The 18,182-nt window shown below is 38.6% G+C and overlaps 1 protein-coding gene across 2 annotated transcripts in view; it reads right to left on the bottom strand.

The window, feature by feature from the left end:
* The window catches only part of TMX3 (thioredoxin related transmembrane protein 3), a 38,402-nt gene that overhangs the window by 6,041 nt on the left and 14,179 nt on the right, over positions 1-18,182 (bottom strand). For both annotated transcript variants that reach the window (XM_086372211.1, XM_086372213.1), the window contains 8 exons: positions 16,112-16,211; positions 15,358-15,435; positions 12,684-12,750; positions 11,165-11,263; positions 8,732-8,789; positions 8,480-8,533; positions 5,075-5,131; positions 98-227 (listed from right to left, as the gene is read on the bottom strand). In XM_086372211.1, the coding sequence (XP_086228337.1) occupies positions 98-227; positions 5,075-5,131; positions 8,480-8,533; positions 8,732-8,789; positions 11,165-11,263; positions 12,684-12,750; positions 15,358-15,435; positions 16,112-16,211 (643 nt within the window). The remainder of the gene's footprint in view (positions 1-97; positions 228-5,074; positions 5,132-8,479; positions 8,534-8,731; positions 8,790-11,164; positions 11,264-12,683; positions 12,751-15,357; positions 15,436-16,111; positions 16,212-18,182) is intronic.

Genomic DNA, 18,182 nt, shown 5'->3' with positions numbered 1-18,182 from the left:
GGGGAGGCCGAATCATCTTCTCAGAATCACAGGAAAAGAACTCATTTCTCCTCTACGTCCTCCCATCACCCCTTTGAAATTACAGTGAACAACTCACATCTACTGTGCCATCCAAGATGTTATTAATGAACTGGACCATGTCTTCTGCATTCTTAATCTGTCTATCTAGTAAAAAGTACTGTTGGTTTGAAGTATTCAGTACAACCACAGTTGGGACTTTCAATTCACTGAAAATAAAAAAAAAAAAACAGAGAAGTCAAAATACATGTTAAACACAGAGACAACAAATATCCTGATGTTTGAATTAAATCCAAATAACTAAAAATACAAAAGGGAGCTATAATGGTTTTGCCTTCCTCTGTTTACATAATTTCAAATTGTGCATCAATTTAAAAAATAGCTAAATTAACATTTATGAGAATTGCTAGCATACAATATCAGATAGCTAAATATTTATGATTAAACCTAAAGATAAAAGTTAGTATGTATGAAGTGCCCGTTTCTGGGCAGTATAATCCCTTGCACAAGTCTATGTTAAACACCATCACTGTTAATCACACACAGCCCACTTCAGTTGAAGCGTTGTCTCCAGAGTCACTGCCTGTGGTCCACTCTGATGCTTTCCCACAATGCAGCTTAAAGCTAATATTTTTCATTTAAAGGTAAATAAAGGTGGGGGAGTTTGAGTAAACTCCAGGAGTTGTTGATGGACAGGGAGGCCTGGCGTGCTGCAGTCCATGGGGTTGCCAAGAGTCAGACACGACTGAGTGACTGAACTGAAGTGAAGTGAAGTCGCTCAGTCGTGTCCAACTCTTTGCGACCCCATGGACTGTAGCCCACCAGGCTCCTCCATCCATGGAATTTTCTAGGCAAGAGTACTGGAGTGGGTTGCCATTTCCTTCTCCAGGAACTGAACTGAAAAGGGGGAGGACTTATCTTGTAAAAGCAATTAAATGAGAAAATTCAAGTTAAATATCCAGCACATCCCTTGTACAGAACAGCAGTTCAATAAACATAATTCCAAAGCCTCTCAACTTGCCACCACCCCACAGTACAATCACCCATCCTCCTGGGTGCTCCAGGGACATACTAGATGTCAATTCAGTTTGCAGACAAAAACCGTAACATAATATTACTAATGTGTCATTTACTTCAAATACTTTTTATCTTTTTCCCTTCAAGGATAGGACTTTGCATAATTATAGAAAGGGCCTTCATTCAGGTTAGGGTGAGTTGTGTGTCTATTTGTATCAGTTCATGGTTATTCGTGTGTCTATTATGGAAAAGCACAGAACTTTACAGTAGAAACAATTCACAGCCCTGTATGATCACCACATGAGTAACTGAGTCCAGGAGGCTGCTTTCTTGCTTAATAATCCTCGACCCCTCCCCACACCACATGCTTCTCCCAGGGAGACAATGTGCGCATCTTCGCGTGTCTCCATGATTGCCTTGAGCAGAGGATCTACCTGCCAAGTATGGGGACGACAGGGAGGCGAGGCCTGGACCTAACTGGCAGCCTGCAGCCACATGGGACTATGCCCAGACAAGGTCAGCCAAGCCCAGACAAGCGAGAGAGAGAATAAATGATTACTGTTTTACACCAGTGGGTACTAGGGTACTTTATTATCCAGTATTATTAGGCAATAATTAACTGTGTAATTAAAAAATAATCTTAGCTTCATTCTTGTTCACAAAACCAGGAAACAACTTTTTGACTTATAGCAATTATCATTATATTGTATCAGAAGCAAAATTCTATTTTTATGGAATGAATTAAGAACCTGGTCTTCCTACAAAAATATACTTTATGAAGAAATTAAAATACACAGCTGAACTGGAAACAATATTTTCTGAGATAATTCAATTTGAATAATGATGAAAAATAACCCCTCATCCTATCTCACAGACACCTAATACAAAATAATTTAACACACCAAAGGTCTGAGAGGACCCTATTTCCTTGGAGAAAAAGTAAAAAACATAGTCAAAGCTACCGTGTTAAACTATCATGTAATATCATGTATTTTGCCCTAAGTTAAAAACTTCTAGGCATAAATACTGATTAAATTCCACTAACGTATGTGTCAGTACTGATGGTACACTGGTGAGGAGCTTTTGGAGTTAGAGAAGTCTGGATTCGGGGCCTGGGTCTCTGACTTACTTGCTGGGCATCATTTGGCTTATTAGTTAACTTGAGTTTCTTCTAAGAAATTTCCATTTCCTCATCTATATAAAATGGAAAGAATAATAGTACTTACACCTTACTGAGTTGGCGTAAAAGTCAGAAAACACAGGCTGACCACCCAGTCCAGTGTTGATCACAGAAGTGTTCATTGAGGACTTTCAATTACTATATAACCATCATTATATGCTTTCTCTCTTCTCTCAAAAAAAAAAAAATACAAACTTCTAACCATAGCAGTAGCAAAACTTCTACTATCACATAACTCACATTAGAAATAATACTCCTGAAGGAATGTCCATCCATCTCTAGAAATTCTGAGTATTACCCAGAATCAAGATGTTTATCAGGCACAAACTGCTTTGGCCTCTTGCTCACAATGTTTTACTTCATCACTTTACTGGCTTGCCTCCAAGAACATTATAAAAAGTGGTTGTATTGAAATCCTCACTATACACAGTATAACAAAATTCTACAAAACACATTTCTACTGTAATATGGGGCTTCCCAGGTGGCGCATAGTAAAGAATCCGCTTGCCAGTACAGGAGACACGGGTTTGACCTCTGGGTTGGGAAGATCCCCAGGAGGCAGAAATGGCAATCCACTCCAGTGTTCTTGTCTGGAGACTCCCATGGACAGAGGAGCTTGGTGAGCGACGATCCATGAGATCTCCAAGAGTTGGACATGACTGAGCACATTATAATGTGCCCCCTTTATAAGATCACGCAGCATAGCAATTTCTCTTATGTCTCTACAGGGTCAACCGAACTCCTGTAAGCAACAGTCATTTTATAGGTGATGGGAATGCGTAAACCATGTTTTTATACTTTGTATTGAGTATTAAAAATTCAAATAAGTACCTTTAATAATTGTATACTTTATTTTCCTTTGTCTTAATTTCTTCATTATGTATTAAATCTGGTACTTTATATCTTTGGTAAACCCTCTCAAATTCTTACTGGAATAAGGATAATGCTGCTAAGTCACTTCAGTCATGTCCAACTCTGTGCGACCCCAGAGACGGCAGCCCACCAGGCTTCCCCGTCCCTGGGATTCCCCAGGCAAGAACACTGGAGTGGGTTGCCATTTCCTTTTCCAATGCATGAAAGTGAAAAGTGAAAGTGAAGTCACTCAGGCGTGTCCGATTCCTAGTGACCCCATGGACTACAGCCTACCAAGCTCCTCTGTCCATGGAATTTTCCAGGCAAGAGTACTGGAGTGGGGTGCCTTTGCCTTCTCCAAGGATAATGAATTGATTATAAATGAATAAAGCTACTTTACTTTGTAATTTTAAGATTATTAAGACATTTGCTCCCTGGAAGAAAAGCTGTGACAAACCTAGACAGCCTATTAAAAAGCAGAGACACATCACTTTACCGACAAAGATCCATATAGTCAAAGCTATGGTTTTTCCAGTAGTCATGTATAGATGTGAGAGTTGGACCATAAGGAAAGCTGAGCACCAAAGAATTGATGCTTCTGAACTGTGGTATTGGAGAAGACCCTTGGACTGCAAGATCAAACCAGTCAATCCCAAAGGAAATCAATCCTGAATATTCCTTGGAAGGACTGATGCTGAAACTCCAATACTTTGGCCGCCTGATGCAAAGAACTGACTCATCTGAAAAGACCCTGATGCTGGGAAAGATTGAGGGCTGGAGGAGAAGTGGATGACAGAGCATGAGATGGTTGGATGGCATCACCGACTCAATGGACATGAGTTTGAGCAAGCTCCGGGAGTTGGTGATGGACAGGGAGGCCTCGTGTGCTGCAGTCCATGGAGGCCAAAAAGTCAAGCACCTGAACTGAACTGAACGTTGTAATTTTAGGCTCTGGAGGGATTTCCCCATTTTCACGCCTGTGCTCTTTTTAAGACCCATTTTCCAAACGCTCGTGTGTCTGCCTATTGCTCCCTGCCTGAAATGACCTCTCTGCGTTCTTCATTCAGCTACCTTCTCATTCTTTAGAACTTCTCTTAATTACTGCCTCCTCTGGCAAGCATTTTCTGAGCCCCTGCGCCTTCTGTGTGTCAGGATGAGGGCGGCAGTGGGGGGTTTCTCACATTCTCAGACAGTCTGCAACCATCATCCTGTCTAACCGAGCAAACTGGAAACATCTGAAGACGGGGACTCCATAATCTACTCACTTTTTTGCATCAACAGTGCAGTGCCAAACACAGCGTGTGACATACAGCAAATACTCACTAAATGTCCAATGAATCTAATAGGCTTTCATTTGAAATTTATTACTTTGGTATAGGTTTGGTAAATGTTTTCTAATATCAACTTTCTGAAGTGACAAATCATATCTTAATACCATAAGCATAATCAGTATTATTTTAAAACTGCATAGTTTTCCTATAAAGTCTGTTAAAATAAATTCTTTTAGAATAGTAATTAATCCCTGAATGCTAAAAATTTTCTAATTAAGTTTTATTCATTAAAACTGAATTAAGGTGCATTTTAGACAGAAACTACAAAGTTTACAAATTTTTGAATGATGATATTCTTTCCAAAATACTATGTTATCAACATTAAAATGGGAGTATATTTTTAGAATAGAGAATTTTAAAGTTTAGTAAGTTTCAAATACAGATTTTAAAACCTAAAGTAAAATATTTAATGGGAGTGTATCTTTACTAACATATACAAAGGTTTGCTTTCTTTCAGCTATTAGTCCTTCTGCCTGTCTTTGAAAAACAGAAATTTAAAAACTAATAGTCAGGACTGCCCTGGTGGTCTGATGGTCAGGACCCCACACTCCTACTGCAGGGGGCATGCGTTCAAACCTCGATCGAAGAACTAAAATCCTGTAAGCCACACAGTGTGGCCAAAACAACAAAGAAGAGTTGGTAACAAAATCATTGAGTCATTTAGCATTTTACTTACTCCATCAGCAAGGTATTTATATAGTCATTTCCATCCATATGGCCAAACTGAAAATCCCTAATCAACAACCAAAAAGAAGAGAGATAAAGAGAGCAATGTTAAATATTAATATACAAAAAGAGAATAAATACAAACCACTGAATTTATTGTTTGCTAAGCATGTAAATACTGTAAACATATAACATATAAATTATATACAATAAATATTAAAAAGTGTCAATTCTACTAGCTTTGGAGATACAAACACAATATAACAAGAAAATTTTAAAGACATTTCTATTTTGTTTCATACTATGTAATAGGAGAAATAAATATATATATATAATTGACACATCATTGAGAGACTCAGCATAAAAAAGGTACAATATGTAATGTGACAGATTTACACTGACTGTCTTATGACAAACTGACTCAGCACACAGGAAAAATACTACCTATTTTTTAGGTTCCATTTACTTTGAGTTCTTGTTAAAATCATCATCTTTCTGCATCTGATTTGTAGCTGCTCACTGAACTGTACCTCAAATGCATGACTAAACAGACAATCTCATTTTACTGGGCTTTGCTTTACTGTAGTTCCCAGATCGGAGAAGGCAATGGCGACCCACTCCAGGACTCTTGCCTGGAAAATCCCATGGATAGAGGAGCCTGGTGAGCTGCAGTACATGGGGTCCCTAAGAGTCAGACACGACTGAGTGACTTCACTTTCACTTTTCACTTTCACGCACTGGAGAAGGAAATGGCAACCCACTCCAGTCTTCTTGCCTGGAGAATCCCAGGGATGGGGGAGCCTGGTGGGCTGCCGTCTATGGGGTCGCACAGAGTCAGACACGACTGAAGCGACTTAGCAGCAGCAGTAGCAGTTCCCAGATAGTATGCTTTTTTCCTTTTTTCACCTTAACAAATTGAAGTTTCTTGCAACTCCGTTGAGTGAGTCTATCAGTGCTATTTTACCAACAGTATTTGCTCATTTTGTGTCACATTTTTAGTAATTCTCACAATATTACAAATTTTTTCATTATTTTTATATCTGCTCTGATGATCCGTAAGCAGTGATCTGTAATGTTACTGCTGTGATTTTGGGGCGCCATGAACTGTGTCCATGTAAGACTTCCAATTTAAGTAATAAATGTTATGTGTGTTCTGACTTCTCCACCAACCAGCCATTCTCCCATCTCTCTCCCTCTCCTCTGGCCTCCCTGTTCCCTGAGACACAACAATGTTGAAATCAGACGGGGTAATCACCCTACAATGGCCTCTAAATGTTCAAGTGAAAGAGTCCCGTGTCTCTCACTTTAAATCCAAAGCTATAAAAGATCCAGTTCAGAAAGGGAGGGAAGTTGAAGGTTGAGATAGGCTGAAAGCTAGGCCTCTTGCAGCAAAATAGTCAGCCAAGTTATGAATGCCAAGGGAAAGTTCTTGAAGGAAATTAAAGGTGCTATTCCAGTGACTACACAAATGGCAAGCAAGTAAAACAGCCTTATTACTGATACGCAGAGTTTGGGGGTTTCTGGATAGAAGATCAAAGCAGCTAAAACATTTCCTTAAGCCAAAGCCTAACCCAGAGCAAGGCCCTAACTCCCTTCAGTTCTGTAGAGGCTGAGAAAGCTGAAGAAACTGGGAAGAAAATTTGAAGCCAGCAGAGGGTGGTTTATTAGACTTAAGGACAGAAGCCTACTGCATGACAGCAAAGTGCAAGGTGAGGCAGCAAGAGCTGATGCAGAAGCCACAGCAAGCTACCCAGATCCAGCTCAGATCATTAATGAAGGTGGCTGCATCAAACTAGAGATTCTCAGTGTAGATGCAACAGCCTTCTGTCGGAAGAAGATGCCATCTAGGACTTTTGGAGCCAGAGAGGAGATGTCCATGCCTGGCTTTTAAACCTTCAAAGGACAGGCTGACTCTTGTGAGGGGCAAACATAGTTCGTGACTCTAAGTTGAAACCAATGCTCATTTATCATTTTAAAAATATTAAAAGTTTTTAAGAATTATGCTAAATCTACCCTGCCTTTTTATGACAACATAGCCTGGGTGTAGCATATCTATTTACAACATGGTTTGATAATATTTTAAGCCCTACTGTTGAGACCTACTGCTCAGGAAAACAAAAAAGATTCAAACTATCTGCTGGTTGACAATGCACTTGGGTCCCCCAAGAGCTCTGATGGAGAGATACAATGAGATGAATGTTGTGTTCCCTCCTGCTAACGTTAACACAACACCCATTCTTCAGCCCTCTGACTCTCAAGTCTTCTTAGGGAAGAAGCACATTTCCTAAGGCCACAGCTGCCACACACAGTGACAGATCTGGTGGATCTGGGCAGAGTCAACTGCAAACCTCCGGCAGGGAGTCACAATCCTAGATGCCACTGAGAGCATTCATGATTCATGGGGAGAGGTCAAATATCGACACCAAGAGGAGTTTGGAAGAGGCAGATTCCAACCCTCATAGACGATTCTGAGTCGTTCAACATTTCAGAGAAGGAAATGACTACTGATGTAGTGAACAGTCAGAAAACTAGAGTTAGGAATGGAGCCCGAACTGCTACAATCCTGTGATAACATATGAGTGGATGAGAGTTGCTTCTTATGGATGAGCAGAGAAAGTGGTTCCAGGAATCTACTCCTGGGGAAGAGGTTACCAAGACTGTTGAAATCACAACATTTAGAGGACTCAGAATATTACATAAACTTAGCTGACAAAGGAGCAGGGTTTGAGAGGATCACTTCAGATTCTGAAAGATGTTCTAATGTGGGCAAAATGCTGTCAATGCTATGGAGAAATTGTTCAGGAAAGGAAAAGTTGATCCATGAGGCAGATGTTATTGTTCTATTTTAAGAAAAAGCCACGGCCACCCCAATCTCGACCACCCTGGTCAGTCAGCAACCTTCAACACGGGGGCAACCTTCCACCAGCAAAAAGATTACAGCCCACTGAAGGATAGGGTAATGATTGTCATTTTTAAAGTATGGACATTTTTTCAGACACAGTGCTGCTGCACACTTAACAGACCACAGCATATATCAAAACATAATTTTTATATGTACTAGGGAAACAGAGATTCCGTGTGACTTGCTGTACTGCAGTGGTTTGGAGCCAAGTCCACAACACCTCTGAAATATATGCTTGTGTATGGGCATGTTTTCTTACCACATACTTACCCTAAATCCTAACAAGATGCAGGTATGATTCAAATTAGAAGGTTTTTTTTTTTTCTAACTTGTAAGACATATATCAACAAACTTCAAGTCCAAACAATTCATAATGAAATGCAACATGCTGTAATTAATTTCAGCTCCTTGATTCATCTTTTAAAGTATGGAATACACCTTACTTTTGCTTTACTGTATTACAAAATATAATGAAATAAAGATAATGGAGCTTTCCAGAATGCAAACACCTACCTGTGGAACTGGTCTCTGTAATCTCTAGCAACTTCCTGAATAATTGATTTTAATCTGTAAGAAAATAAAAAACACATGAACATTCCATCTTGTCAACTTGAAAAAATAAAATTATTCAATTATAGTATCTGCTGCTTTATCTAATGTTTAACGCTGCAGGAAAAGTAACATACCATATCAATTTATCTGAAGGCCATGTAAAGTCTGAACTGGATGACAGCTGAAGCTTAAAACTATTTCAAGGCACTATACCTGGTATGTTCAACTGATGTATTTTTCTCATCAATTACTGCAATAGCCACAAGCTTTCCTGAAATGAAGAATGACATATCTAAATTCTATAGTCCTAATTATACAAACTTTCCAATTATTACTGTACTTACGAACAAGAAAATAGTATATAGCTTATAAATCCAATTCCAATTATTTTAAACATATTATGTTTAACAGAGTGAAACCCTGAATTATTTAACATCAAGTGATAAATTCTAACCTACCTCCAACCCCCAAAATATAAATATCAATTAGTGAGTGAAAGTCGCTCAGCTGTGTCCGACTCTTTGTGACAAGGAGTATGTCAAGGCTGTATATTGTCACCCTGCTTATTTAACTTATACGGAGAGTACATCATGAGAAATGCTGGGCTGGAGGAAGCACAAGCTGGAATCAAGACTGCCAGTAGAAATATCAATAACCTCAGATATGCAGATGACACCACCCTTATGGCAGAAAGTGAAGAAGAACTAAACAGCCTCTTGATGAAAGTGAAAGAGGAGAGTGAAAAAGTTGGCTTAAAGCTCAACATTCAGAAAACTAAGATCATGGCATCTGGTCCCATCACTTCATGGGAAATAGATGGAGAAACAGTTTAAACAGTGGCTGACTTTATTTTTCTGGGCTCCAAAATCACTGCAGATGGTGGTTGCAACCATGAAATTTAAACACACTTACTCCTTGGAAGCAAAGTTATGACCAACCTAGGCAAGAATGTTAAAAATCAAGAGACATTATTTTGCCAACAAAGGTTCGTCTAGTCAAGGCTATGGTTTTTCCAGTGGTCATATATGGATGTGAGAGTTGGACTGTGAAGAAAGCTGAGCGCCGAAGAATTGATGCTTTTGAACTGTGGTGTTGGGGAAGACTCTTGAGAGTCCCTTGGACTGCAAGGAGATCCAACCAGTCCATCCTAAAGGAGATCAGTCCTGGGTATTCATTAGAAGGACTGATATTGAAGGTGAAACTCCAATACTTTGGCCACCTGATGCGAAGAGATGACTCATGTGAAAAGACCCTGATGCTAGGAAAGATTGAGGGCAGGAGGAGAAGGGGACGACAGAGGATGAGATGGTTGGATGGCATCACTGACTCGATGGACATGGGTCTGGGTGGACTCCAGGAGTTGGTGATGGACAGAGAGGCCTGGCATGCTGCATGCAGTTTATGGGGTCACAAGGAGTTGGACACGACTGAGCGAGTGAACTGAACTGGACTATACAGTCCATGGATTTCTCCAGGCCAGAATACTGGAGTGGGTAGCCTTTCCCTTCTCCAGGGGATCTTCTCAACCCAGAGATCAAACCTATGTCTCCTGCATTGCAGGCAGATTCTTTACCAGCTGAGTCACAAGGGAAGCCCAAGAATACTAGACAGGGTAGCCTATCCCTTCTCCAGTGGATCTTCCTGACCCAGGAATTGAACCGGGGTCTCCTGCATTGCAGGCAGATTCTTTACCAACTGAGCTATCAGGAAAGCCCCAATAATGGTAAATATTTAACAATTCATATACTCAAACTGCATTCTTTCACACAACTCACAAACTGATGAAAGTTAAGTATTTTGTTGAAAATTAATACAAACTAACAAAGCACTTCTTCCTAACACGTGGTTGGCTTCTTATAATTTTTGTAGTTTATATCTATTTGAGACCATTCAGCTAGTTTCTTACAGCTTTCTTTCTGTATCTATATTTATATTTGCTTTGCTTATCATTTTCGAGCATGTAACTTCAAGAAACCATGCCAACCTGACACCCTTATTTTCCGCACAAGTAGAAGTGTGCTTTCAAAGGTTGTCATTACTTGTATTCCAAATTCTATTACAAAATCAGTCTTCTGAGGACAGGTTTCTGGTGGTTATTTTTTTCTTATTTCCTTATTATCCAGGCTCTGTTTTCCCTGTCACTACTGATTCTTTAACGAACACTTTCATGTTGTTGCTAAGTCGCTTTAGTCACGTCTGACTCTGTGCGATCCAACAGACATCAGCCCACCAGGCTCCCCCGCCCCTGGGATTCTCCAGGCAAGAAGACCGGAGTGGGTTGCCATTTCCTTCTCCAATGCATGAAAGTGAAAAGTGAAAGTGAAATCCCTCAGTTGCGTCAGACTCTTAGCGACCCCATGGACTGCAGCCTACCAGGCTCCTCTATCCATGGGATTTTCCAGGCAAGAGTACTAGAGTGGGGTGCCAACGCCTTCTCCGAACGTACCCTTTCTAGCTAATCTTTATTCCACATGTATGTTCTTTGGTAATATTCATCTATATTCTCATAAAGTTGAACTGGCATTCAGGTCTGAAAGAAGGAATGATATTATGAAATAGAAATTAAAAATTCATTTCCTACAGATTTATGTAATCAGTTAAGGAAAAGCTTTGTAGAGTGATGGAGAGTTGTACATATGCTGTTACCAGTGTCTCCAAGTTCATACAAGAGGAAGCCATCCATCGTAAGGTAATTCTGAAACCTCTCCCTGTTGATCCAAGATGACAGATCACCATCTTCATACTCTTTAAAACAAAGTTAATAAATTAGAGTACAAATATGACATTAAAATGTTTACAATGTTTAATCTAGCAATATTTATAAAATGCCTGACACAGGACCATAATCTTAAAATCACGAACTTCATTTTTAGAAAGCTATTCGAAGCAAACAATCAAATGTAAAAAGAGGATTAATACACAAAACAATTCATCATTATAGCATCATTAACACAGCAAAAGATAAATAAATAAAAATATAGGAAATAACTGAAATACCCTAAACAGGAAGTAATTTAAATCATTATGGTACACATTGAGGAAGGCCATTTATACATTTTTAAAAATTACAATAATTAAGGGGTGAAGCAGGTGACAAAATAATACAACATGACTGTAATACTGCCAAAAATGCAGTATGTAAGAAAACTGACAGAATGATAAAATGAAGGCACATATATACTCCTACTACATAGTTTTCCTGGGCTCATGATTATTCTTGGATGATGTCCTTATAGACAATTATTTTACTCTAATTTCTTTGCTCTTCTGTATTTTATGACATCCTTTTTCTTATGTAAAACAAAATCACATATAACATCAAACACAGTATTTTAGCCTTTTCTAACATCATATACTTCCTCTGACAGGAAATATAATATCCAAGATAATTCTGTCCTAATTAGAAATGTAAGTCTGAAAAATGATCACAACTGCATGAAAAAGCAGCTGATGGAAACGCCTGCCAACGTGTTTGAAGGAAGACTGGATTTTATTGACTTCTTGAAAGATGTGCTTTTTCGGTCACTTGCTAAACAGAACGTTTTCAAGTTATCACACCTATAAAATGAGTAATATGACACAAATCTGAAAGCATTTATGGATTCAGATTGATGACTTAGGAGAGTAAACATAAAACCAGAAGTTGATCACTGGGTCACAATCTCCACTCCAGGTCAAATTTTCTGAAGATTATACATGAAAGTGATAAAACTAAAACTCATTAGGAAATATACCACGCCCTCTGAGCTTCATCCCCATGCTCCTGACATTATCAACAACAATGAAAAGGCAGGAGAAGCAGGCTTCACTGTGGAAGATGGCTTATTTCTTCCACTTCTTTGTGTGTCTCAAATGTCAGACCCTTTTAAAATGAATTCTGAATATTTTAAAGTAATGTAGAGAAACTGCATAGGGCTCATTTCTAAAGAAGGCAAATGATTTGATTTAAAAAAAAGAAAAAGAAACTTATTGTAAGGAAACTCAGAATGAAAGACCACTGAGTGGAAAACACGAAGCTGAAGGGTAAGAAAACCCAGCAGTCACTGAGCTAATGGGTTTTGTGAACAGTAGGTGCATCTGACAGCAACATCTAAGGCATGTAATAGACACAGCATTTTAATCGTAAGCTGTTTTGTTTTACATCAGTTAAAATGCTGGAACTTACCATCATAAACAAAATAGGTTTCATCTTTGAAAACAAGCACGGCGGGCATCTCTTTCAGGGTCACATACTGCATAAACCAGAAGAGGAAATGAGTTTGACAGTTAAAATTTTTCAGTTGGTCACCATGAGTTTTAAAAGTTTTGAAAGATACTTGGGGGAAAACTCACAATGCTAACAAAAAAATTACAAATGGTTAAAAAGAACACAATCAATCTCAAGCTCATTCAGTGACTGGACTTGTTACCTCTTGATACATCCCCTGGTACGTGCCCTGTCTGCTATGGAGGAACCATGGAATATTCTTAGAGTTGCTAACAGACAAAGATATCACAAGAAGTGGGGTCCAGGCGGCACGCTGAAATGGCAGAGGAGCTGGGGCGGAAGTAGCAGGCAGCACAGGCCCATCCTCCCCCCAACTCTCAGGCCGTGTGACAAAGACTCCTTCACTGCAGCTGTGAGTCGGCTTCCTGTGAACCCAGGAGGCATCACTACCTCACTGGAGAATAAGAGATGCTAACATATGGGAGAGGCGAGAACAGGCTTAGACTGGTTCATGAATGAGAACTCATAATGGCAATAAATAAGAAGAAATTCATTCAGTGGGTGCCTGCTTCTTAGCCCTGTGCTGTGCTTAGTCATGTCTGACTCTCTGCGACCCCATGGACTGCAGCCCGCCAGGCTTCTCTGTCCATGGGGATTCTCCAGGCAAGAATACTGGAGTGGGTTGCCATGCCCTCCTCCAGGGGATCTTTCCAACCCAGGGATAGAAGCCAAGGTCTCCTGCATGGCAGGTGGATTCTCTACCCACTGAGCTACCAGGGGAGCTGTGTTGTACTAATTTCAAAAGAGAAAAATTACAGAAGAGAAATCAGCATCAGAGCAGGAAAGATGTAACTTGGGTAAGCCACAGAGAATTACTACATGACATAAAAATGAACAAATTAGTAGACGACTAATAAAATAAAAATAATAAAAGGAAGGACAGCTGTCCTGGAAAGATTAAAAGGGAGGGAGGTATGTCTCAGGTGATACAGAATGATCTGGTTACAATGCATTAAAAAATTCCACAGCACCATGAAGACAGCCACTGAAGGGCAGCGGTAAAGCCCTCAGGAGAGGCTCTGCCATCAAGCACGCCGCTAGTCACCCATCCATACTGATGCTCTCGGAGCAGTTCAGAACATCCCATGTCTCTCCCTTCCAAGGGCATCCCTGAGTCAGCCATTCCTGAAATCACACACCTATGAGGCACCTATCCCCATTACTCCTCTGAAACCGTTTCTCTTAAAACCATCAACTACCTCCACGGGGACAAACACCACTGTTCCTTCCTCAAGTTGGTATTTCACAAGCATCTTGCACAACTGGCCACTCTTCTCTTACATACCTTGTATCCTGGCTTCCCTTTCACCTTGTTTTCCTACTTTACTGGTGAGTTTTTCTCATTATTCTCTGCTGTCTTTAGGACCCGGGACCTTTTACCCACCACCCTCCCCAAATTTGCACTCCATGTCTGAGAAGTTTATTTTATTATTTATGCGGCTGTGACTTAACTCCCAACCCTTATATCCAACAACTTATTTGATGTTTGTACTTGGATGCTTAGTATGTCAAATTAAAATAAACCTTCAAAACTCGATCTTTCCTCCCATACTCTTACCTTGTTCCTTCCCCAGTATTCCCAAGCTCCTAAGTAACACTACCAGCTACCTACCCAGTTGTTCAAACCAAAAACCTAGAGTCATCCTTTTATTAAATTACTAAAGCACCTCTTTATTTTGCAACTGAACAATTCAAAGTCACAGCTAGAGTCTTTTCATGTTTGAACCTGAACAACTATTTCTCAATCAAAATGAATTACAACCAAGAGAACACGTATAATGACTTATTATTCATCTCTTTTCCTCTAGGGCAAGCTCAAACAATTCCATCTCCAAACATAATTCTCTCCTTCTCCCTAATTCTTTTACTACCTTTCAAGCCTAAATCCTAGATTGTTTCAAGAGCTCAACTGATGTTCCTGATTGAGTCTCATCCTGATCCAGTCCCTTTTGCACTTAGCAGAGGAATGTCCTTAAAACAGACTTGAGACCAAGTCCTTCCCTAGCCCTTCGCATGCGTGGCCATGACCTACAAGGCTTCCACTGGCCTCTACCTCCCTCTCGTCTTTCTCACTGCAGTACAGCCGCAGTGGCGACCGCTGTCACTCCACTACGCCGGGCAGGCTCTCATCCAGGGCATTTGCATCCCCTGGTCCTTGTTTCTGGTTTACTTTGGCCACAGACCTGTGTGTGGCTCCTTCATGTCCCGTAAGTCCCAGTTCAAATATATTTTCTCCTCAGACAGATACTTCTTGATCAACCAGTCAAGAGCAGCCATCCCACCTCTAAATGACTACACTGCTGCTTTTTTTTTTTTAAGCAGTTATGATATCTTGTTCACAGCTTTGTTTCCCGAGGACCCAAGCACAGAAAGACTCATCCACAATACTAAAATTTAATCCACTTCCCCATCCACAAGAACATAACCTCTACCGTATGAGGGTCCTGATGACTTTGGTTGTCATCAATAATCCAGGACTTAAAACTGTGCATGCTACAATGATTAAAGAACAATCAACAGTTGTTGAATATACATATTAACACATTACTTAAAATTCAACTTAAAATATTACCGCAGGGACGACTTCTTCTGAGGCAGAAAAGAAGTATGTATATACAATTAATTCTGAAGCAGCATCAATGTATTTCTCCTGTGAAGATACAAACAGAAAAAAGGTAACTTTTAAACAGTAACCAAGATCAAAATTCATTCCTCATTAAACATTCAGAGCAAGTAGTATCATTGCTAAGTATTAATAGATCACGACAATTTGCTACCTTAAATCCTTTCATTTGGAAAGATTAAACATAAATAAACTGTTTCTTAGGCAAAAGACCATTATAACTAAGTGCTTTTATATGCCTTCAAATAATGTTCATTAAATAAAACAAGCTCAAATTACATTTATTAATTTAATTTGCTAATGAAGAGATAAGTGCATGTCCACACATGCAAACATACACATACATGTATACAATAATCTTACAACAGTGAGCTTTTGCCTATTACACTCAACTGCATGTTGCAGTCTCAAAGTCTCAAAATGCTGAAAAGCAATACAGAATTTAAATAAATAGGTCAAGAACAGAAGAAAGACTAAGGTAGGCCACATCCACCCACTTTTTACTCAATTGTTTCATGAAGGCAAATACTATAGAGGGTATATGACAAAGTGCTTTTATTATAAAAAACACTTAGATTGAACTAAAGTATTCCTAATAACGATGAAATAAGTCCTGAGTTTTTCAAGAAAGTCTTCATTATACAGAAAACTAAATTATAATACATTCTGTTCTTATGGATTAAAAAATAAAATCATTTGATACCTTCAGAGGTGACTCTCCACCTATATAAACAAAAAATACACGATGTCTCTTCTGCATATGTTCAAACATGTGCTGACTAGGAAGTGGCCGAATTAGAGCCCTGTTTGAAAATAGAACAAATGAAAAAAACCTTGTACTTGAACTAAGAGTAGTACATACTTTATTTCTATTTATGTCAGCCCATCATGTCTAATGTCACAAACTTTTATTACTGTATGAATTGCCTTTTAAGTATATCATTCAATCCACATAAATCTTATAAACTATAGCCTGTGACCACTATTAAAATACAGTACCTACAATTTGATCTACCAGTTTAAAAAATAAGCTTTAAATATGTCCCTCTGGAGAATATCACCTTAACCAATGTTTGGATAGGCAAAGATGGGACTATAGTCCATTTAGAATCCTCAGCTAAAAACAAAACCATCCACGTGAGAGGTGATTTTTTTTCTCCCTTTCAAAAGATCATTCACACAAACACACTGTGAAATATACTATTCTAGGAGTTAATAACATTATATTTAGAATGTTTATGTCTTACTCTGTCCATTTAAATGCTATGTAGTTTTAAAACACTCTATAAAGATTAAAATCTAAAATGTTCCTAAGTATGTTATTCTTCTAGGGAAAAATAAAATGGAAAATGGTAGCATATAAGAATTTTATGAAAACAAAACTGTAAGAAGTTTTATTATATATTTCAAAGCCAAATAAACTGAGAAATGAACTACATCAAAGGTGACTATAAAACATATGACTTATGAAATATTACTAAAAGCTAAGAGGCAGTCTGCTTCTAAATGTGGTCTATAAGATTTTTATTCCATCACATTTGCAAAAAGAACAAAATGTATTCTGCAAAGGCAAACATATTTTCAAAATGCACAGTTCTTTAAATGCATTGCATCACTCTATTCTAGTCTCTATTTTCACGCGTGAGTAATTAACTGGTAAGTGACGCAACTCCAGAAGTGATTCTTGAAATTTCCTTTGCAGTAGATTCAGTCCTGGTTACATCAGGAGAAGGCCATCTTAAAATTGCCAAAACATAAAGACTAATCTAAACCACAGGGGAATAAAGTAACCCTACTAGAGACCCCCTCATGTAATATAAAGTGACCTCAAAATTATTCACAAAGCAAATAAAATGAAACATGCAATCAGTAAGAAAATACAGTAAAAATTATACTTTATCAAAGCTTTGCAAACTTTAATATTCAAAGATCATTCCTAATTCTGTGTCTTTTCTCAAATAATTTAAGCTATATAGTATCATGCCACCCAACAAATCTACCCCAGTATTTCAATTTAACTTAAAAATATTTAGAGCTATCAATATATTACATTCTGTCAAACTCATAAGCTACTATATTTTCGAAGTAACCTACTTAGATAAATGTTCTCTTCAAGAAGTTATACATAATCCCACTAAACAATTATATGCACCAACTTTCTATATATGCCAGCAAGATGTAAATTAAAAAAAAAAATCACCAGATTCAAACCAAAAGGAAAGACAAAATTCATTTTTTTAGCAGTAAAACTTCAGAGATCTGAAACTCAAAAAGATCTCTGGGTTCTAATTACATTATATTCTAAGCAAAATGTGCAACAATACCTCACAGCTGGCATACAGGAGCATGTGAAAGATGAGGGAAAGAATCTTAGTTACATCTCAAAAGCATCTTCACGTATCACAGGCTAGGGATTAAAGCCTAAGACTATTCAGAACATCACGTTGTGGGGTTTCTCTTAACACTGAAACTAGACAATGAGCAAAATAATGTAAACCAGGTCGTACAAAGGCGAAACCATCATGAAATAAAAATTAAGGTTCACAAAGCCGTTAGAAGTAATCAAGTCTTGAAAATGTATTAAAAAAATCCATTGGGGAAAAGCTCTTCTATACACAAAATAAATTTAAATGTGAGTGAGGTCAGCAAGTATGTAACATAAATCATGGACCCCTTTATTTTTCTAGAGAAGCTCTTTGCATATGCTGTGCAACTCTATCTCTCCTCATAGACAATTTTATTTAAAAACCTAAAAATATGTATATTCAGTGCAG

Source organism: Bos grunniens, chromosome 24 (assembly GCF_055505025.1).
Source record: "Bos grunniens cultivar Pamir isolate PY7600 chromosome 24, Bosgru_T2T1.0, whole genome shotgun sequence".
In the NCBI taxonomy this organism is placed as follows: domain Eukaryota; kingdom Metazoa; phylum Chordata; class Mammalia; order Artiodactyla; family Bovidae; genus Bos; species Bos grunniens.
This window is presented reverse-complemented; position numbering and strand designations above follow the sequence as displayed.